Raw genomic sequence first — 23,834 nt, forward strand, 5'->3', positions numbered from 1 at the left:
TTAATATTCACAGACATCAGTCCATATCGGGTTTTGATTCAAGTGTACTGACCTACTTTTGATTTATTCATCCAAAATGTGGCATATTGCGTCCGCGTTATAGGCTGAATTCAATTTTTATGACTGGATTCGAATGTGTTTTCTGCGTCTCGGAGATTATGGGCCATATGTCTTAGTGCAATTTGGGAAAGAAATAAGCTGTATGTGGATGTGTGTAAATATTCAAATGTAATCCTCTTTGTAATCGTTACAATTTTCATAAGTAACTGTAATTTAATTACTCATTTTTTCTTAGTAAATGTAACTGATTACTGTTACATTTATTTTGTAATTAAATTACATAACGCCGTTACATGTAACTAGTTACTCCCCAACACTGTATATATATATACATATATACCGTTCACACCAATAACAACTCCTGCAACCCATCCTGATCACCTCTCCAATCAAGCGCTCTCACCATTCACACCTCCTGCATCCCCCCTCTCCCCCACACCTGCAATACAGATCAGCGAGAATGCGGTGCGCCAGGTCTTCCGGAAGCAGAAAAGGAAAAAAGCACCAGGCCCAGATTGCGTTACACCAGCCTGTCTGAAATCCTGTGCTGACCAGCTGGCCCCCATCTTCACAAAGATCTTCAACAGATCGCTGGAGCTGTGCGAAGTCCCTTCATGCTTCAAACGCTCCACCATCATCCCCATCCCAAAGAAATCCAAAATTACAGGACTAAATGACTACAGGCCTGTGGCTCTAACGTCTGTAGTCATGAAGTCATTTGAAAAACTGGTGCTGGCCCACCTGAAGGACATCACTGGACCCTTGCTGGATCCTCTTCAGTTTGCCTACAGAGCAAACAGGTCTGTGGACGATGCAGTAAACATTGGACTGCATTATGTTCTGCAACACCTAGACAGACTGGGGACTTATGTGAGGATCCTGTTTGTGGACTTCAGCTCGGCCTTTAACACGATCATCCCAAACCTCCTCCTGCCCAAACTAACTCAGCTCTCCGTGCCCACCTCCGTCTGTCAGTGGATCAACAGCTTCCTGACAGACAGGCAGCAGCTAGTGAGGCTGGGAAAATACACATCCAGCACCCGTACAATCAGCACCGGAGCTCCCCAGGGCTGTGTTCTCTCCCCACTGCTCTTCTCCTTGTACACTAATGACTGCACATCTAAGGACCCCTCTGTCAAGCTCCTGAAGTTTGCAGATGACACCACACTCATCGGCCTCATTCAGGACGGTGACGAGTCTGCTTACAGACAGGAGGTTAAAGAGCTGGCTGTCTGGTGCACTCTCAACAACCTGGAGCTTAACACGCTCAAAATAGTGGAGATGACTGTGGACTTCAGGAGAAACCCCCCTGCACTCCCCCCACTCACCATCATGAACAGCACTGTGACTGCAGTGGAGTCATTCAGGTTCCTGGGCACCACCATCTCTCAGGACCTGAAGTGGGACATTCACATTGACTCCATTGTGAAAAAGGCCCAGCAGAGGTTGTACTTCCTTCACCAGCTGAGGAAGTTTAACCTGCCACAGGATCTGCTGAAACAGTTCTACTCCACCATCATCGAATCCATCCTCTGCACTTCAGTAACTGTCTGGTTCAGCTCAGCTTCTAAATCGGACCTCAGAAGACTACAGAGGGTAGTCCGGACTGCTGAGCGAATTATCGGTACAACCCTCCCATCTATTCAAGAACTGTACTTATCTAGAGTGAGCAAAAGGGCTGTTAAAATCACTCTGGACCCCTCACACCCAGCACACTCCCTCTTTGAACTGTTGCCATCTGGTCGACGCTACAGAGCACTGAGCACCAGAACGACCAGACACAGGAACAGTTTCTTCCCTCAGGCAATCCATCTTATGAACAGCTGATACACACTGAACACACTGAACACACTACACTTTATATTTATATACACATACACTTAATTTATCTAACACACATACTTAGTATACACTTAAATTTTGCACATAATATACATGTACATACATAACTGCATTTTTGTAATATACCTGCCTACAATTGTCAATTGTATATTGTCATTCCTTGTCTACTTATTTGTATTTTTTGTATTTTTATATTCTTTTATTATGTGTTTTATGTTCTGTCGCTGTCATTCTGTTGTACTGCGGAGCTTCTGTCACGAAAACAAATTCCTCGTATGTGTAAACATACCTGGCAATAAAAGCTCATTCTGATTCTGATACTGATATATATATATATATGTATATATTGTTTAGGGTAAAACATGTTGAAGACTAGCAAACAGGATGTAGATTCATTACATTATAAGCTATTTATAAGCTATTATAAGCAAAAGTTGTTTATTCAGCGTATTACCTCCATTGACAACCATTCAAAAAAAAAAAATCTTCTTTGATCATTTATCATCTTGTATTGCTGTTAAAGCTGAGCTCATCCTCACTGTTAAGACCTGATAGTTTAGTCCTTTACAGATGTTTGGAGTATATGAAAGACCAATTATATTGTGTTACAATTCTAGCTGCATCTTATAAACAATTCCGAATAATTAAATAATTATCTTGAGTTTTATCATTTATTATAAAAATGGCTAATAATAAAAATGTATCACTGAAATTATATTTCAAAACTGATGCACATAACTGCCATGTCACCTGTCATATTTGCATGATCAGCTTCTAGGTCACGTGCACTTCTGTGTTCTGCCAACAGATGGCAGTAAAATCAAAGTAAACTGTGATCTGACGTCATCCGTCACAATATAAACATTATTATGGTGAGCGTTTTATTCTTTTATGGATTATTTAAATAACTTTCAGTTTATAATTTCAAACCCAGAAAGTAACAGTATTAACAATGTGAAGTAATAATGGCAGGAGCAAGAGACAAATGCAATTACACATCTACATTGTAAACTAAACTAAGTCTAATTCCAGCTCCATGCTGACATGATTTATGAGACACTTGCCTTAAATTAATCTGTAAATTATCAGTTTTTTTTATTCTTAAGGCCTATTCTTATGAATTTTTATTATGTGACGTTTGACTTGGCTTGTTAACCGTATATCATTAATATTCATAACCAAGTCTGTAGGTTATTTCGTCAGCTTTTTACCGCCTCCATTCGTCGAAGTGCCACCCACTTACTGCTTTTCAGCCAATCAGTAAAGGCCGTCACGTTACATAATTAATATTAATGAGCCGTGCCTTCACCATAGTAGGACTGGCTGAGCGCAGCCGCAGAGAGAGCGCAGTGCCGGTGTCCGGTTCGGTTCTCGGTGCTGCTGACCTCTCCCTGTCCGCTTCTGGATCTGGGATGTATATTCTAGTAGTTAGGCCTTGATTTAATATGCTGTCGTAGATTAGTGCAGTGGACGCAGAAGTGATCGTAAAAGGTATGTTATGATATGTTAATGAGCATCAGAGAGTATCTGTAATGTCGATATGTAACGTTACATAGTGTTCATGCTCTCCGGTAATCATTGCATTTATACAGTAATGTTTAGTAGGTTTACACTTATGTGTGTGCGTGTGTGGTATGTAGTAAGCAATGGCTCTAGGGATGTTTTAACCGCGGTTTTACCTGTTTCTGTGGCAGTGTTAGTATATATTGTGTGTTGTGTGATGAGTGTGCAGAATTGGGTTGTGTTTTTTTGGACAATGGGTCATAAACTCAGATGATGGTACAGTGATCTGTGGACTGTGTCTCACATGCATCATCAGTTATGCATCATTTCAGGACAACAGCCCATCCTCACACTCCTATACAGTATAAACACCTGGAATACAGTATCACAGCAGATCTAATGCCTGCTCTGGCTAACAACATCCTATACATACTATCATAATCATAAACACTCAGTAAAGTCCAGCAGATGTAATGTTTACTGTCTCTGACAACACCCTGTTCACGTAATGGCTGTTAGATCATCATGCAAACACATCATTGTCTGCAGCTTTTAATGTTTTGACATGTTCTGCAATTGTGCTTTATGTGGAAACGGCTGTATTAATTAGTTTTATACAAAAACATAATAATAATAATAATTAAATACACATATAAGGACTATGATTTAACCTGACTCAGTAATACTGTTATTTATTTGTGGGAAACTGTAGTGCGGTGCAACCAACATACAGAAGCATACAGAAAACACACACAGATTACAAAATGACACATTAAAAACAAGACATATCATATTACAATAAATTTAACAAAATTTCAAAGAATACTATATTTTGAGTAAATCTCAGGCTGTCATGTATCTCGCACCCTTGCTGGCACTTTTATACATCAGGAGGACGAGGTTTAGAGGGTTTATCTGTAGACACGGCCACTCCTCACTTCAGCAAACACTTCATGTCAATAATGCAGCCACCCATCACATCAATATCACACGCTCACTGCCATTCACAAAAGACAGGGCTGAAGTTCGCAATGATTGGATGTGCAGTCTAGAGTCTGACTGATCTGATGATGCTCAGTTTGAGTTATTCTGAAGAAAAAACTCAGTGCTGGTGCGCAGTGAATTGTTGCCAGGGTTGGTTGATCAGTGTTTTGACTGCGCAAGTCAAAAAAACTTTTTTAACTCTTCTACCTGGTGAGAAGTACAACAGCTCAGCAGACAAAGGTTGAGCAATATCAGCACACATAATTACCGAACTTCACTCATAATAAACAAAATGAACCAAGAACCATCAAACTCTGAACTACACATTTATTTATTTACCAGTTAATGCTTATTCATATGCATTCATAAATGTATTTAAAATGTTTATTTATTTATTTGTAAAATGAACTTCAATAAAAATGCAAAGAAATCTTACTTTAAAATTTTGCATTTAATTCAATGTTTTACTTGCTGAAAATAAATACTACACTATTTGAATTTTAGTGTAGAATTACTTCATTTTACCTCTACGACTATTTCTGTGTTGATCATGTTTTAAGACTTATTTCTAAATTACAATTCATTTTAATTATTTTTTTGGAAGTCCAAAGTGCCCTGATATCATAATGAAGAAAAAAGACCTTTTACAAAAATAAAAAAAAAACTGAAAAAGAAAAGTAGTTTGTTTTAATAATTATTTTCTTCAACAAAATATTTCAGCAAAACGGCCTATTATAATATTTGAAATATGATTGTCTGCCTATTCACGGTAGTGTGATTGAGGTAATGTGGTGCAACCAGCATGCAGAGACATGCAGAGAAAGCATAAAACAGGAAATGATATCATAGAGACAGACCACCCACCTGAAACTTTGTGTCAAGATCAGCAGGTCTCTTAAGAATGTGACTGTTTTATGACAAGGCAAGGTTAGTTCACGTGATAAAATGTCATGTGGTGCAACTCCCCAAAATGTAATGATAATCATGATTTAAAAATTTGATGTGCACACTCACATAGATTCGAGTTGTAGGGAATTTAAATGTAAACTTTTGTTGAAAATAGTCCAAATAAAAAGTGTTTTCAAACTGTATAAGACCAATATGAATACAACATGTACATATGTTTTACATTACATTTTTATTTGTCATCAACCCAGATACATTTGAAGCGTTCATGTAAGGGCTTGCCTGTGCAATGCATTAGAGGCCATCAATCACATGCAATGTATTTTGTTTAAAGCGCTATATAAATAAAGGTAACTTGACTTGACTTGACATGATAGCTCTAGCCCGTTATTGAAGTCAGACTTGGACACCTGGAAAGATGCAAAAGAGGAGTCTGTTTCTGTCAAATGAGGTCTACATGTGTCATTCATTATCTCTGTGAAACACATCCTGGTCATATTTTACCCCAAAATCAATAGGAAAAAAAGATATAACTGTATTATATATTATAAGTAAAGAAAATCTATTTGTTACAGTTTTCACATTATCATTACTGTAATGTATCAGATTTTTTTTAATTTTCCTAAATGTCAGACAGATGATTACCATTAAATCAGCATAAATGTAGAGCATTCAATGACATTATGTAATAAACAATAATTATGAGAGGATTATTTTTTGATGACCGTAATGGGATTTTTTGCATTATGATAATGAGGACTGTGAAATTAAAAGTGTCACAATGCATCTTAATTTTCTCATTTTTAACCTGCAATGTTTATCATACTGAAAACAAGGAGCATTTCTCATAACTGTTGGTCATTATAACATAATACTAAACTGACACTAATAGCACAGCCATGCTGGCATAACTGGATTAAAAGTTCAATTTTTATAACTGCACATCCACCTTGTGTTTTTCATCACTCAGATGGCATCACTGACTCAGTATTTGTGCTCTGTGTCTTTGTTGCCATGGATGTTAAAGAGGGATGAGCAGTTCGTTCACTAGAGGCTGCCTGGAATACATTCACTTTGAACAGATTTTAAAACCTAGGCACATGCCAACTTTGTAAACAGTACAGAGAAAAACTCCTCCGACTGGATGAAATTATAGTCTGAAGCTAAAAAATGATGGGCTGTGAACATCGAAGACTACTAGATTTTTTAACTGTCCAAAATCTACTGACTGACTATGACTTTCAGCAACTATAACATGGACTGTACTGAGGCCAAAATCTGGGCAAAAGTCATGTTTTGTTTTCCAGCCTTAAGTTTTCAAACTGTTCACCTCAGTAGTTCACCCAAAAATGAAAATGTGCTGAAAATGTATAGATGAGTTTAGATATAGATGAGTTTATTCATCATATTTGGATAAATTTAGTATTGCATCACTTGCTCACCAGTGTAGATAAAACATCAAAATAATCCACACCTTATCCAAACCACTCTAGTCCATTAGTTAATGTCTTGAGAAACCAAAAGCTGTGTGTTTGTGGATTATTGTGATGTTTTGGACTCTCCTTCTGACGGCACCCATTCACTGCAGAGGATCCACTGGTGAGCAAGTGATGTAATGCTAGATTTCTCCAAGTCTGATGAAGAAACAAACTCATCTATATCTCGGATGACCTGAGAGTGAGAACATTTTCAGCAGATTTTCATTTTTTGGGTGAACGATTCCTTTAATGTTACTTAAAAGGCCTCAACGGGGGAATTTTCATTTCTGACAGCTGTGGCTTGTCTTAGTTGTTCCTTCCTGGTTAATTATTAATAGAGGACTAGCAGCAGAGCAACGTTTAACTTGTAAGTAAATTATTTTCATTGTGGGAATTAACAGGTAAAAGGCATAGTCACATTAAACAATGACATGAATATATTCTTCATATATTGTGTGTGATTTCATCACACCTTTGTATTAAACCCTGTTGATGCATTATAGAACATTTATTCAAGGTTATATTTTAATAAATGGTCATTATGAGACAGAAAGGACTATTATTCATCATGTGATTGGCTTTGTTGTTTGAGCGGGATCACATGACCTACTGGAGACTGAATGGACGGGTATTACAGCTTAAGACTGATGTTGAAACCTTTACACTGAGCAGATTTTAAAACTTAGACCTTTAGCTAATGTTGTGACAACTCTGGTCAGTTAAGGGATCCAAATAGGTATTGCCACAATCATGAATTTTTGTTAAATTATAGCATACAACAAGTAATTGTGATTGATAATTTTATGGTTCCCTTCTTACATTTATTTAACATGCTGTTTAAGATTGATTCACAAATGTAAGATGTCACAAAAGTCTCCTACTTCTCCTGAGTCTCCACCGGTTCCGTCGAGTCTGAAGTCTCCTACATCTCCTGAGTCTCCACCGGTTCCGTCGAGTCTGAAGTCTCCTACATCTCCTGAGTCTCCACCGATTCCGTTGAGTCTTGAGTCTCCTACATCTCCTGAGTCTCCACCGGTTACGTTGAGTCTGAAGTCTCCTACATCTCCTGAGTATCCACCGGTTCCGTTGAGTCTGAAGTCTCCTACATCTCCTGAGTCTCCACCGGTTCCGTTGAGTCTTGAGTCTCCTACATCTCCTGAGTCTCCACCGATTCCCTTGAGTCTGAAGTCTCCTACATCTCCTGAGTCTCCACCGGTTCCGTCGAGTCTGAAGTGTCCTACATCTCCTGAGTCTCCACCGGTTCCGTTGAGTCTGAAGTCTCCTACATCTCCTGAGTCTCCACCTGTTCCGTCGAGTCTGAAGTCTCCTAAATCTCCTGAGTCTCCACCGGTTCCGTTGAGTCTTGAGTCTCCTACATCCCCTGAGTCTCCACTGGTTCCGTCGAGTCTGAAGTCTCCTACATCTCCTGAGTCTCCACCGGTTCCGTTGAGTCTTGAGTCTCCTACATCTCCTGAGACTCCACCGGTTCCGTTGAGTCTGAAGTCTCCTACATCGCCTGAGTCTCCACCGTTTCCGTCGAGTCTGAAGTCTCCTACATCTCCTGAGTCTCCACCGGTTCCATTGAGTCTGAAGTCTCCTACATCTCCTGAGTCTCCACCGGTTCTGTCGAGTCTGAAGTCTCCTACATCTCCTGAGTCTCCACTGGTTCCGTCGAGTCTGAAGTCTCCTACATCTCCTGAGTCTCCACCGGTTCCATTGAGTCTTGAGTCTCCTACATCTCCTGAGCTCCTGAGTCGCCAGTGGTTCTGTCGAGTCTGAAGTCTCTTACATCTCCTGAGTCTCCAGTGGATCCGTCGAGTCTAAAGTCTCCTACATCTCCTGAGTCTCCACTGGTTTCATTGAATCTGAAGTCTCCTACATCTCCTGAGTCTCCACCGGTTCCGTCGAGTCTGAAGTCTCCTACATCTCCTGAGTCACCACCGGTTCCGTTGAGTCTTGAGTCTCCTACATCTCCTGAGTCTCCACCGGTTCCGTCGAGTCTGAAGTCTCCTACATCTCCTGAGTCTCCACCGGTTCCATTGAGTCTTGAGTCTCCTACATCTCCTGAGCTCCTGAGTCGCCAGTGGTTCTGTCGAGTCTGAAGTCTCTTACATCTCCTGAGTCTCCAGTGGATCCGTCGAGTCTAAAGTCTCCTACATCTCCTGAGTCTCCACTGGTTTCATTGAATCTGAAGTCTCCTACATCTCTTGAGTCTCCACCGGTTCCGTCGAGTCTGAAGTCTCCTACATCTCCTGAGTCTCCACCGGTTCCGTTGAGTCTTGAGTCTCCTACATCTCCTGAGTCTTCACCGGTTCCATTGAGTCTGAAGTCTCCTACATCTCCTGAGTCTCCACCGGTTCTGTCGAGTCTGAAGTCTCCTACATTTCCTGAGTCTCCACTGGTTCTGTCGAGTCTGAAGTCTCTTACATCTCCTGAGTCTCCAGTGGATCCGTCGAGTCTAAAGTCTCCTACATCTCCTGAGTCTCCAGTGGTTCCACCCAGCTTCTGTTCTCCAGTATTCCATCCTGGCCTCCCTCTCCTGCCTCCTCTCCTAAAACCATCCAGTTCCTTGGCCCTGTCTCCGCTGGTTCCTGTCCCTCTGTCAGTGCCATCCAGGCACTCTTAATCGTTTCAGGCTTTCCAGTCTCCATCTTCACCTTGGTGCGAGGATCCCCTGTCTTCATCTCCAGCCACTGAGCCTTAAACTCCACCTCAGCCCTCCGATCAATCGGCTCAGCCTTGGGTCCATGTTTTAATTTCCATCATAGCCCATCATCCCAATGGGGTGGCTGGGCTCCCTCATTCCTCCAGCACTGCCTTGGTCTTTCATTGACCTGCCTCTGCCATGGGATTCCACTCCTCAGACTTCACCTTGTCCCTCAATCCCTCTGGCTTCATCGGGATTGTCCTTCCCTTCGACTCCGCAGTTGTCTTCCATTGCTCTTGCTCCACCGTTGTCTTCATATCCCTGCCTCCACCTTGGTCTCATGAGCCTCAAGGCCTGTGGTGTCACACTGGATCCATGTCTGCTCGGCTTCGCCTGTTCCTTTGCCAGCAACTCTGTCTCCTTTAAGCCTGGAACACACCAAGCCGACGGTCGGCCGTCGGGCAGTTTTTGTGTGTCGGCCGACTAAGTTTCCTCAGTGTGTTCCGTACCATCGGCTGAAATTGGTCCTCGTCGGCTTTTCTTCTGCCGATTCGACATGTTGAATCGGTGTCGGGCCGTCAGTGAAAGAGGGAACTCTGATTGGCTGTTCAGCTTAGTGAACGATTCAGTGGACGAGAATAATAGCAAAACAGTGAGTCAAATGTAAGTCAAATGCGAGTCAAAACGGTACAGATAGAGGCTGTTCTGATGATATGTCATCTTACCTGATTGTTCCTTGGCGAATATTTCAATATTAACACGAGAGGAGTGGAATAAAGAAAGTGTTTAGCAGGATTAATATTCAAAACAGTAAGCACGCACTGCTTTGTTTACGGTTTGTATAACTTCAGCCGGCAGCGTCAGTTTCCCTTTTTGAATGACGAATATAGACGAATATATCTGCAGAAATAGACAGTTGTCTCATTTACACGCAGGCACAGAACGCGCATTCTACCTAACAGTCGGCAGTAGTTCTCTCATGTGTTCAAGTGCAGCTTTTTCCCCCGACGCGAGGCGACAACACAGTTGGCTTTCATCAGCGCTAGTTCGTCGGCGTCGGCTTGGTGTGTTCCAGGCTTTACTCGTCCCCAAGGTTCCTTCCATCAAGTTGTCTGCACCATGGCTCCTCCTGCCTTTGACTCCACCTTGGGGCCTCATCCTGGCTGGCCTCTGGTTCAACATCTGGCTACTCCTGGCTCCTCCCACCCTCTTCTCCCCCATGAACTTGTCTAATAGACATGGTGTTGCTTTTCCCTCTCGAGCTCCTCGCCCTCCTTCCTCAATTGTACTATTGTACGGAGCAAGGTTACACCTTCTGGGAGGGAGATCTACATTAACATGTATGCTCTGTTTTCTGTTGCATTATGTTTTGTTTCAATCAGCTGCTCTTTATTCATGAGTTCATTCCCTTGTTTAGTCACCTCAATTATCTAATTAGTTACCTTTGTTTGGTTCATGTTTATAAGCACTCGGTCCTCCTTTAGTCTCTGTCCATTCTCATTTGTAGACTGTGGTTTCCTAAGTTGTTCCTGTTTCCTGAGCACTTTCCTTACTATTCCTTATCGATGGTTTCTACATTAACCACAATATGTAACAAATATTTACTCTAAAAACACTAATAATGTAATAACACTGTTATTGAAGTTTCATCTTTAACACATCTAAATTTTAATATTAATTTTTCTTGATACATATTATAATGTTGTGATGTCTGCGTTCCACAGTAGTATTTAAAGTTTATATAAAATGTCTAATTTATATATATATATATATATATATATATATATATATATATATATATATATATATATATTCTTTTTGTGAGTTATAAGTTAATGTTTTGTTAACTTGACCACATAGTACTGTAGTGTCTGATTAAATGTATTTGAAAAAGATATCCTTCACTTTTTGTATTCAATTATATTACTGGATTAACATATTTGACAATACATTGCAATTTAAAGTGTACAAAAAAATAGAGAATGATCAGATATAATTGAAATAATTCTCATATCATTCAAAACCCTCAACCCTGGTGATCCCTTTTCCTTCACAGGTCTCCTGACCTCCATCACAGCATGTCCACCATGGTTTACCCCCATGAGGAGAAACTGACGCAGGAGGAGATCATCTCCAGCACAAAACTGGTGATTCAGGGTCTGGAAGCTCTCAAAAGTGAGCACAACTCCATCCTGCAGAGTCTGGTGGAGACCATCCAGTGTTTAAAGAAAGATGAGGAGGCCAGTTTGGTTCATGAGAAGTCCAGCCTGCTGCGCAAGTCTGTGGAGATGATTGAGCTGGGCCTGGGTGAAGCGCAGGTGAGGGTTGAGTGAATGGATATGGTGAATACCACTGAATTTGCAGAAGGTCTTTTGTTAGCATCCATTTCTGAACTACTTAATAATGTAAAAATATTACACACTTATATTACATATCAGGTGATGATGGCCCTGTCCAACCACCTGAACGCAGTGGAGTCAGAGAAGCAGAAGCTGCGCGCTCAGGTGCGACGGCTCTGTCAGGAGAACCAGTGGCTGAGAGATGAGCTAGCCAACACCCAGCAGAAGCTCCAGAAGAGCGAACAGAGCGTCGCACAGCTGGAGGAGGAGAAGAAACATCTGGAGTTCATGAACCAGCTCAAGAAATATGATGATGGGGTCTCACCAGAGGTGAGTCTCAGTGGGGTGGAGCATCATATTGGCACAGACACCACAATAACGTCATGTTCCCCTGATTTCTTTTATATATATATATATATATTGTAGGAAATAATATATGTAAAGAACTTGACACTACCGTAAGAAAGTTAATGTGCCAGATTCGACCTCCAGTGCTATTCTGAGTTTTTATTGTTTATTAAACCTAAAACTATTAAAAATAAAATTTCACTTAATAAATGAAATAAAATAAAACATAAACATTAGAAGAAAAGCCAAAATAAGTAATGTTCCCTTGGCAACTAAATGGAATTCATTTTAATTTGAGGTACTAAAATTACTTAAACTAAAATTTAAATAAAAATAAATTAAAGCCAAATATAAATAAATAAATAATGAAAAAAAAACTCTATAGACAAAAGCACACAACAACATTTCTAAAACCTAAACTATAATTTAAATGAAAACAAAATTTTCAACTGTAAGCTAATTTAAATATTAATACATATGACAACAGTATATAAATAATACTTAAATAACACTGGTGTCATTATTTGTTATTCATATTGTGTCTGTCCATTCAAACAAAGTTGATATTTTTTCCTAATATTATTGTTATTACTATTATACCAAATATACCAAATATTTAACTTATATTCTAGAATTTTAGGAAAATATATTTGAAAAATATGCTGAGATGTATATCCCAATAAATTTTTTGAATGATTGATTGATCTATTTATCTATTATTGTCTGTTTTTATATTCAGTTTAGTTTGTTTTAGTAATGTTGTTGCCACTAACACGCCAGGTTCCACCTCCACACAATCACGGCGCACACCCTCACCTGAATACTAATCATCACCACCTGATCCGCATCACCTATCATCCACCACAGCACCTCAAAAGCCACACACACGCACCCAGTCATTGTCCGGTCACGTTCGCGACAAGATCATTCCTGCGCTAACTATTAGGACTAACTCCTCTTTACCTTCTCTCCAAGGATAACCTCCGAAGACTCTTCTTCCATCTTCTCTCCAAGGATTACCTCCAAGATCCTCCTAAAACCCCACGGTGCGCGTGTGTGGTCCCCTCGTTCCCGGCACGGATCCCAACACCCATCCACTCCTCACTTCCCGCTCCTCTGCTTGTGTCCATTCAATAAAGAACATCTTTCATCTGTTACTCCTCTGTCTCTGAGTGATCCGTAACAGATGACCGGACCAGCACCGAGAGACACAAGCATGAGACTCACGGATCCCTTCCAAGAATTAGTAGATGCACTCCGCCGTACACTAATGTCAGCACCTGCATCACCACCACCAGCGAGCACTTCCGCGGATCCCATCATCCCTCCTTCACCTGCCGTGCACGCCAGTCCCATGGCACGGCCAGCGCCCTACTCTGGTTTGGCGGAGGAATGCAGCGGATTCTTGCTTCAGTGTTCACTGGTCCTGGAGATGCAACCGCTCTCTTACCCAACGGATCGAGCTAAGGTAGCTTTCATTATCTCCCAGTTACAAGGCAAGGCTTTACAATGGGCAGACTCTCTCTGGACCCAGAATAATCCTGTAACCCAGTCATATTCTAGCTTCATCGAACACTTCCGGGAAGTTTTCGGCAAACCTGCCTGGGACTCCTCAATAGGTGAGAGATTATACAGCTTGAAACAAGGGAATATGTCTGTCAATGATTATGCCTTGCAGTTCAGAACTCTGGCGGCCTCTAGTGGGTGGAACGAACAGGCCCTTCTCACTACCTATCGCCAAGGATTGGAGCCCAGAGTGCGGTTGCATCTCGCTGCATACGAGGATACCATCGGCTTCGAGCGATTCATCCAGCTGTCCATCCGCTTCGCCACTCGTATGCAGTCGTGCTTAGAAGAGCACCAGGGCCAGGCGCATTCCTCCTCTCCGCTCTGCCGACCAGAGAACGTCAGCTCCCCAGAACCAGCCAGCGAGCCCATGCTCGTGGACTCCTACCGCTTCACTATGGCGGAGCGTCAAAGACGGCTGGCCCAGAATCTCTGTCTGTACTGTGCAGCCCCGGGGCATACCATAGCTGGGTGCCCCGTTCGTCCTCCTCGTCCCGTGGTGAGTGCCATCCTTCCTTCACAATATTCAATGAAACCACTCACCATTGTTGTGACACTTACTGCGGCTGATGTGTCTCTTCCAGTTTCCGCCCTCCTCGATTCTGGGTCAGCCAGCAACTTCATCTCCGGCGCCCTTTGCCGTCAACTCAGGCTCCCAACCTCGGCCACGCCGGCCGCTTACCAAATCCACACCATCACCGGCAAGCCGTTAAGCAAGAAGTATGTACGCCACTGCGTGGGTCCAATCTCCCTCCAAACTGGACTCCTTCTCCATGAGGACATTCATCTGCTGGTTCTGGAGGATTCCACCGCTGACGTCATCCTAGGGCGCCCGTGGTTAGAGCAGCATAACCCGGTGATCTCCTGGAAGACCGGAGAAATCCTGAAGTGGGGGAAGCCTGCTTTCAATCATGTATCTCCGGCTGTCCAGTTCCCGTGGAATGTCCCTCCGAATCACTACCAGTCTACACCACCTCTATTGAAAGGCCTGTCGTCAACCAGTCCATCTCCATACCCCAGTGCTACGCCCCCTTCAGTGATGTCTTCTGCCCGCAGCGGGCCTCCAAGCTGCCTCCACACCGTCCATGGGACTGTGCTATAGATCTGCTGCCGGGTGAACCAGTGCCTAGGGGACGGATCTTACCCCTATCCGTTCCCGAGGAGAAGGCCATGGAGGATTACATCAGGGAGGCGCTGGCTCAAGGATACATCCGCCCATCTACCTCCCCTGCTGCTTCGAGTTTCTTATTCGTGGCCAAGAAGGATGGAGGTTTGCGGCCATGTATCGACTAAAGAGCCCTGAACAAGATAACTCAGAAGTTTCGCTATCCTCTTCCCCTCGTCCCACCAGCCCTAGAACATCTCCGTGGTGCCACTGTATTCTCCAAGTTGGATCTCCGCAGCGCATATAACCTCATCCGGATACGCGAGGGGGACGAGTGGAAGACCGCCTTCATCACCCCTACTGGCCACTACGAGTACTGCGTGATGCCGTATGGGCTATTAAACGCCCCCTCCGTATTCCAGGATTTCATGCATGAGGTGCTCCGGGATTTCCTCCATCAATTCGTCCTAGTGTACATCGATGACATCTTGATATATTCCCGGAGCCAGGCCGAACATCGACGCCACGTTGCGGAGGTCTTGCAACGCCTGAGGGACTTCCAGCTCTACCTAAAGGCAGAGACGTGCTCATTCCATCAGCCCTCAGTGCAGTTCCATGGCTATACCATCGACCGCAGTGGCATCCGGATGGACGAGGGGAAGGTAAGCGCCGTCCGGGATTGGCCCATTCCTACCACCATCAAGGAACTACAGCGATTCCTTGGCTTCGCAAACTTCTACAGACGATTCATTCAGAACTTTAGTACCATCACCAGTCCTCTAACCAACCTCCTTCGTCAGAAGCCCAAGTCCCTGTCATGGACTCCAGCCGCCACCGAAGCCTTCCAGGCCCTGAAGCTGGCCTTTACGACCGCCCCACTCCTCGTGCATCCTAACCCTGATTTACCATTCGTCTTGGAGGTGGACGCCTCTACCACCGGAGTGGGTGCGGTCCTGTCTCAGCAGCAGGGGACGCCCAGCCGCCTCCATCCATGTGCCTTCTTCTCCAGGAAGCTCAACCCGGCAGAGGTAAACTACGACATTGGCAACAGGGAGCTACTTGCTATCAAGCTTGCCCTGGAGGAGTGGAGACATTGGCTGGAGGGAGCCAAACACCCCTTTCAAGTTCTCACTGACCATAAAAACCTGGAATACCTTAGGGCAGCCAAGAGACTCAACCCCAGACAAGTCCTCTGGGCGCTATTCTTCACCCGCTTCCAGTTCTCCATCACTTACCGCCATGGGGCAAAGAATGTTAAGGCCGATGCTCTGTCCAGATGTTACTCACCCGAGGAGAGGTCTGAGAACCCCGAACCCATCCTCCCAGACAAAGTTATAGTTGCCCCTATCACTTGGTCTGCCCAAACCCTACCTCCAGCCGAAACTCCTACCAACGCTCCGCCGGGTTGCCCACCAGGACACCAGTACATCCCTAGGACACGTCGCACTCCTCTAATCCACGCCACCCATACATCACTTGGCACTGGTCACCCGGGGTCAATGAAACCCTCTCGTTGCTACGGGAACGCTTCTGGTGGCCCAACATGGCCTCGGATGTCAGAAGGTATGTGAGTGGATGTAACAGCTGCGCCATGTCCAAGAGTCCTCGCCATTTACCATCTGGCAAACTCCATCCTCTGCCCGTCCCCAACCGCCCGTGGTCACACCTGGGAGTGGATTTCATGACCGACCTTCCTCCCTCTGATAATAACACATGTATTCTGATTGTTGTGGATAGATTTTCTAAAGCATGTCGTCTTCTTCCTCTGATGGGTCTCCCCACTGCCATGGAAACGGCAGAACTGATGTTTAACCATGTCTTCAGGTACTGCGGCATTCCAGAGGACATAGTGTCGGATCGGGGCCCCCAATTCATCTCCCGGGTATGGAAAGCATTTCACTCCCTCCTAGGTGTGTCCATCAGCCTGTCCTCCGGCTACCACCCGCAGTCCAACGGGCAGACGGAAAGGAAGGTCCAGGAGATTGGACGCTTCCTCCGTACCTTCTGTCACGGCCACCAGAACTCCTGGAACCAATTCCTGGGGTGGGCCGAGTACGCACAGAACTCCCTCCGTCAATCCACCACCGGACTCACACCCTTCCAGTGCGTACTCGGCTACCAGCCACCCCTGTTTCCCTGGTCTGGAGAGCCCTCTGACGTTCCGCGGTCGACTATTGGTTCCGGGAGAGCGAGAGGGTCTGGGACGCGGCCCGTCACCAACTACAACGGGCGCTCCGTAGAAGCAGGACGGCAGGCGACCTTCGCCGTTCCGAGGCTCCCCAGTACCAACCTGGTCAGAGGGTCTGGTTGTCTACCCGGGACATCCGCCTGCGTCTACCCTGCCGCAAGCTTAGTCCCAGATTCATTGGCCCATTCAATCAATCAATCATCAATCAATCAACCTTTATTTATACAGCCCTTTACAACACTCAAAGTGAACCAAAGTGCTTTTCAGGAGATATAAAATAAAAATAATAACTCCTGAAACCTCACCATCCCTCTGTTCTTCCCTCCACAGAACCTGGCGCCCACCACGACGTCGGGGTCCTCGGCCCTCAGGAGCGGGCCCTGGGGAGGGGGGTACTGTCACAAACACGCCAGGTTCCACCTCCACACAATCACGGCGCACACCCTCACCTGAAAACTAATCATCACCACCTGATCCGCATCACCTATCATCCACCACAGCACCTCAAAAGCCACACACACGCACCCAGTCATTGTCCGGTCACGTTCGCGACAAGATCATTCCTGCGCTAACTATTAGGACTAACTCCTCTTTACCTTCTCTCCAAGGATAACCTCCAAAGACTCTTCTTCCATCTTCTCTCCAAGGATTACCTCCAAGATCCTCCTAAAACCCCACGGTGCGCGTGTGTGGTCCCCTCGTTCCCGGCACGGATCCCAACACCCATCCACTCCTCACTTCCCGCTCCTCTGCTTGTGTCCATTCAATAAAGAACATCTTTCATCTGTTACTCCTCTGTCTCTGAGTGATCCGTAACAGTTGTTGTGTTTTTAAGATTTTTGTTTTCTTTTACAATATGTCTATATCATTTTTAATCATTTTTATTTCAGTTTAAAAAAAAAAATTCTAATACTTTATTTTTGTAATAGTTTATTATTTAATTTAAAGTTTATAGTTTTAGTTTTAGATAACTAAAATAACCCCAGCATATCCCTTGATCTGTTTTGATCTTGTATTCATTTTAATACATTTATAAGTCATTTACTAAATTAAAAACAAAATTACAATGTTATTGGTGCTAGAAACCATGACTAACATTATTGTAAATGGATAAAAGGGGAACTTTTCTGGCTTAAATCTCCTCTGCAGATATAGCCTGATTTCCTTGGGAAATGAGCCATGTCCTTCTTCCTCTGTGTGCAGCCAGCATTGATTTATTGGCTTTGTAGACAGATGGCTGGATGGAGAAGTTACAAAAAATATCTTCATCGTTACTGTATGATGAATTGTAATCTGTAAACTGTAATCCCTGGCAAAATCCTCTTCTTTACTTCAGTCCAATGTTTTTCATTCCTCTCTTTCTGCAGTGGAAGCATTTGAAGACACTCTTATCTGTTTAAATGACAGATGCCTCAAGCTTATCATTTATATTTCATGAGGGGCTGTTTCATGCAGTTACTTCCTGAATTAATGGAGCCATTAAAATCTCTGAACACAGTCAGAGATGCAACTGACTTTAGAAATGATCTGATATATAAGACTAATGGTAACAGAGCGTCACCAACTGTGTTTAAACAAGAATCATGCTAAATTGAATATTTCACATTTAATCTTTTTTTTCTTCTTTGATTTTGTTTTAGGAAGAGAAAAATAGCGAGACTCTCAGAGATGCCCTGGACGATTTGTTTCCCAATGATGAAGATGACCAGGGTAAGGAAGTACAAAAATTATACTGTAATCATATTATATAAGAATATTCAGAATATTCTGTTCACTTTAAGAATTATTTTTCCAGCTGACGAACAATTTTTCAAATGGATTCTTCATATCTTTAACCTGTTAACTGCTAGCAGGACACTTGGCAGCTCTACATCGATTACCTTTTTCTCTGTCATATATTTTATTTTTAGCATCTTAAATTAGGTATAATTAAAAAGCTTCAGTGCACTGAAAAGTGGAAAAACGGTATTAAAAATTCGTTACCATCTTTTTCCAATCCTAACAAAACACATATCTGAGACTCAATGTTACATATTTGGCAACAGATTTGTGATGAATGTGATGTAAAATGTATTAATTTGTGGCAGGAGAAAGCATTAATGCCTAAAAATCTTCCAGGAACTTAATTTTTGTGATATCAACTTAAAACACAACTTGGAACACAACTTCTAGCAATTTTAGAGTCCAATTTATTTTGTAAAATATATGTTTTTTTTATAAAACATTTTGTTTTAAAGTTTGGGGCTGTGTATTTGCTTTATAACTGACTTACAGTTAAACTTTTTACACTTTTACTTCAGAATTACCTGCTGAGTATTTTCTTTAAAAGGCGACAAAGCTTTGGTCTGTGTACCAAAGCATTGAAGAATTATAACCGTAAAAGTTCAGTTAGTGTATTTTCACATCTATTGAGTGTGAGAGTTTACAGATTTTAAAGAGCTCAAGCATTAAAAGTACCAGATGGCAAAATGCAGTGCCTGCTTATAATAAACAGAGCTTTACCATTGCTAATATAATTATCGTTAGAGTTGTTGTTCTTGGTGTGAACAGCCTCCTTATTGCTTATAAGCATTTTGCCATCTCATGGCCATTGATTTGTACATCCATTTTTGTCTGCTACCCAATAGTCAATGCTGCTGCACTTTATTTTACAGTATGTGTACTTACAGTGTATTTATCTAAGAAAGTTCTGGTAAATACAAGGTAACTACATGAAGTAAGGTTAGGTATAGGTATAGGTTCAGGGTTAGTACCTAGTTATTACATAGTTATTTTAATTACTATAATAAGTACATCGTATGTACATGAGGAACAGGACTGTAAAATAAAGTGCTACCATCAATGCAGCGTTACGTTACCAAAGTGTGGATTTGAGGAGAACTAGTAGAATAGCATTTGGGCAGAGCTGGAGAAACCAATCAGTTCATATTTTTTATATTAACAGTGTTACTCTCTGTCGCCCCATTCAGTCTCACACCGGCACAACAGTGCCGCGCTTGCTGCCGCTCAGCAGGGAGGGTATGAGATCCCAGCCCGCCTCCGGACCCTCCATAACCTGGTGATCCAGTATGCTGCTCAGGGCCGCTACGAGGTGGCCGTGCCTCTCTGCAAACAGGCTCTGGAGGACCTGGAGAAAACCTCTGGTCATGACCATCCCGATGTGGCCACCATGCTCAACATCCTGGCTCTGGTCTACAGGTGCGTGTTTGCTCGGGTGTAGGTGTGTGTGGAGTCATTACAAACCTGTATTTTCTTAGTTACATGAAACACAAAAGGAGACATTTAAATAACAGTAAATGGGCACATTCAAGGATCATAAAGAACACAGACGCATCATTAAAATTTTAAAAACTGTTAAAAACTTATTGTAATTCTTCAGGAAATTCCTGGCAATTAATTGCTGTGAATTTATAGCAAATAATTTACAAGTAATGTATTGTTTTTTAATACAATAAAATACTGTGTTTATACAACAGTGCTACTGTGATTATAGTACAGTAGTAGTATTACATTAAAATACTGTACTTCGTATTTTTTGTCATACAATCCTCAATAATGGTGACAATCAAAAAAAATTAAAATAAAAGAATGCTGCAATTCATGCTGAGAGCCATGAATGTGTTTTGTATGCTGGCATGAAGAATGTCATGTTTGTGTTTCATATGCCGATTGCTCATGTCTGTGAGCATATAAATGACACAAAATATGTTTTAAAAAGCTAATAATGACAGTATGTTTACACTCTTAAACATTTGGCACTTATAGTGTTTCTATTTATTTTTTATATTAGTAGAGTTATTTAAACTACTTTACTGCAGTTATTTGGCTGTTATTAAAGCAAACATGTTGATCTACTTTAATCGATGCAGAAATGTTTTCTGAAAACAAGAAATAGCTCAACAAAATATGAGGTTCAAGAACACAACTGAATTAAACACTGATCTCCATGATGGTGATCACAATAATAATAATAAACATTTTCAATAAGACATCAACATCTAAACCTCTGATAATTCTCAATAAGAACTGCTGTAGACGTGTGACAGAAATAAAGTCAATCTGGTTACTAATAATTGAAGCTGGAAATAATGTTTGTGGAGTTGTTTAATAAGATTTTGAGAGATTTAAAGTCTTGTATCTAAGGCTGTGACTGTGACAGAAGAAAGTTGTAGCTTGTGTTCTTTCTTTCGGTGCTTGTTCACAGCAGGTGTTTGAATGATTGAAAGAATGTATTAGGAACATCATCCTAACCTTCAAATAACATTCTACTAACATAAAGGAAACTGGATATTTTTGTGTTCTTGGAATGTTACAAATCAAGGTTCCTAGAATGTTTAGAACATTTAGAACATTTGAGGAACATTGTACCTTTTAAAAACGTTCCTCTAATGTCAAGAAAACTGGAAAATGTTCATGTTCCCAGAACCAACACTCAATATTTGGAGAACATTCTTATAACAACATTCTGTTAGCTGGGAAAGTACCAGTTTGAATGCTATACCACAATGCTATGCAGTGGCTGTAAAATAATGCTTCTACGGTGTATTTATAATAATATTACAGGACTGTCCATCAGTTTCCCATCATGCATTGCATTTACAATAAAAACAAATACAATGCGTTGTTGTAAAATTTATTGTCAAAATTACATCAATTGCTAACAATGTGCATGGCTATATTTAAAAGTAGGTCAGATTGTTTGTATTTTTATTGATTAAATAACAAATTAAATTACTCCAGAAATGCAGTGATTTGTAATTTAGTGCACAAGTAATTTGGACTACTACTATGTCACTTTTATAGTGTATTAACTCCGTCTTTGATGCTCCAGTTTCTATATTTTCAACGTTTCTTGTTTTGTGTTCCACCGAGAAAAATGTTTGTTTTTTTTCTATTTAAAAGCAATGTGATGGTGAGTAAACGAGGACAGAACTCTCTTTCTTTAACCAGCAAGACTTCCTTAGTCAAGCAGCTTTACCAGAAAAGTGGTTAACCAGCTTGAATAAAGTCAACTAACAAAATAAGTCTGCAGATTCTGTCTGTGCCTGTTTGTGTTTTGATGTACATAATCATTTCATCGAATGATGTCATATTTTATATATTTTTTTTCAGCATCCTCTGTACGAACTGGTGATTCTGTTTGCAAATTTGGCATGTTGTCCTGGAAAACAAATACTCCTTTAATTTAATTTAGAATAATATTTAAGTGACAGATATGGAGGCCTATTTCTGACTAAAAAATAAAACAAGGTATTTGTGAATTTTTATCTCACAATTAAAAAACAAGACGATTTTCTTACATTTCAAGATTCAAGATTTTTATTCGTCACAAACATGATTATATTGAGTATATATAGCAGCAGTGAAATGTGAGTCAGGTCCGCTTAGGGCTGGGCGATATACAAAAAAAAATTATATCTCGATATTGTCAAAATTTTTACGATATTCGATATATATCTCGATATGTTTGCATTTGCATTTAAATAATAAAAAATAAAACATGATTTTCTTTTGCCCATTAAAAAAAAAAAAAACTAGATTAAACAGCTAATTTAAGCAGTTAAAAAATCTAGACCAAGAGATCACTTACTGCTTTTTATTAAATGAATACATGTAGGCCTATATGTAACTGAAGCAGTGCAAATTAAGTAACAGTTACAGAAAGTGCATTCTGTCAACTTTTTAGTGCATGCAATTCACAATTTAAACTATGCAACTAGGATAAGTATTTTATTTTAATTTTTTTAACAAGTTTTTAAGCTAAGAACACAAGTCTGTCAACTGTCTGTGGTTTTAAGAGAAGCTCTGTGGCATGAAACTATGTTCCTACTGACACTAAAAACCCTCTTAGATGGGGAGCTAGTTGCTGAAGCACATAGCTATTTCTTATATATAAATATATATAAATGAATACCAAAGACTTTTGCATTCTCTCTGTCTATATTATGGAAACTGGTAAACATATCAGTGAAATTCCCCAATAGTAATTCCAAATGGCCATAGCCTATGTTTCTCTATTCAAACATCAGCGGTCGAGTAAGTGCATTTATTTTGCGATCACAAATGCAAACAATACAGTTGAGATCTCACGACAGAACACAGACCGACTGAACGACGCTTTCATTAGATCGCTCAATTCCAGCTTGTTAGTGTTTTCAGATTATCGTCAGCGGCTCTTCCGCAATGAGGAGTGAGCACGTGCGCATGGTTGCCAGATTGCTTAAAATAAGCAAACACCGGGCAGAAAATGTATCCTTGTAACAGTGGAGCTCTGATTGGGAGATTTAAACTCTTGTTATCTGGCAACCGCTATCATTAAAGCTCTCGTAGTAGAGGGGCGTAGAGCAGTCAGCAGTTACAGGTTCCTTTTTTGGACATTCGGCGCGTTCTTTTGGGAAAAGTATGCTTGAATTTGAAATATTCGATATTCCCGATATATACAAATTGTACATCGTCGTCAAAATTATTCCGATATTATCGCTAATATTCGATATATGGCCCAGCCCTAGGTCCGCTCCATGGACAGTGCAATTACAACACAGATTAAAATATACATAAATATAGATATGAATGACATAAAAGTAAAAAATAAAAATAAGAATAAAATGTAATGGTAAAATGTCAATGTGAGGTAGAGAATGATGAATATCTTACTGATTAAGTGATTATTAAATGGAGACATGTAGATGTTGAGAGGCTGCAAGTTTATGTCTCGCATAATTCTCATTATTATGCCTTTTTTCTCTCAATTCTGGCTTATTTTCTCAGAATTGTGAGATATAAACTCACAATTGCTAGTTATAAAGTACAATTCTGATTAAAAAAGAGACTATTTTCTTACAATTGTGAATTTAAATCTCACAATTCT

At 41.3% G+C, this 23,834-nt stretch overlaps 1 protein-coding gene across 1 annotated transcript in view; it reads left to right on the plus strand.

The window, feature by feature from the left end:
- Positions 1-3,232: 3,232 nt before the first annotated feature.
- The window catches only part of LOC132131594 (kinesin light chain 1-like), a 30,285-nt gene continuing 9,683 nt past the window's right edge, over positions 3,233-23,834 (plus strand). The window contains exons 1-5 of the mRNA XM_059543657.1: positions 3,233-3,393; positions 11,477-11,738; positions 11,859-12,089; positions 18,607-18,676; positions 19,936-20,164. Of these exons, the coding sequence (XP_059399640.1) occupies positions 11,499-11,738; positions 11,859-12,089; positions 18,607-18,676; positions 19,936-20,164 (770 nt within the window). The 5' untranslated portion in view covers positions 3,233-3,393; positions 11,477-11,498. The remainder of the gene's footprint in view (positions 3,394-11,476; positions 11,739-11,858; positions 12,090-18,606; positions 18,677-19,935; positions 20,165-23,834) is intronic.

The sequence above is a fragment of the Carassius carassius genome, chromosome 48 (genome assembly GCF_963082965.1).
Source record: "Carassius carassius chromosome 48, fCarCar2.1, whole genome shotgun sequence".
Classification (NCBI taxonomy): Eukaryota; Metazoa; Chordata; class Actinopteri; order Cypriniformes; family Cyprinidae; genus Carassius; species Carassius carassius.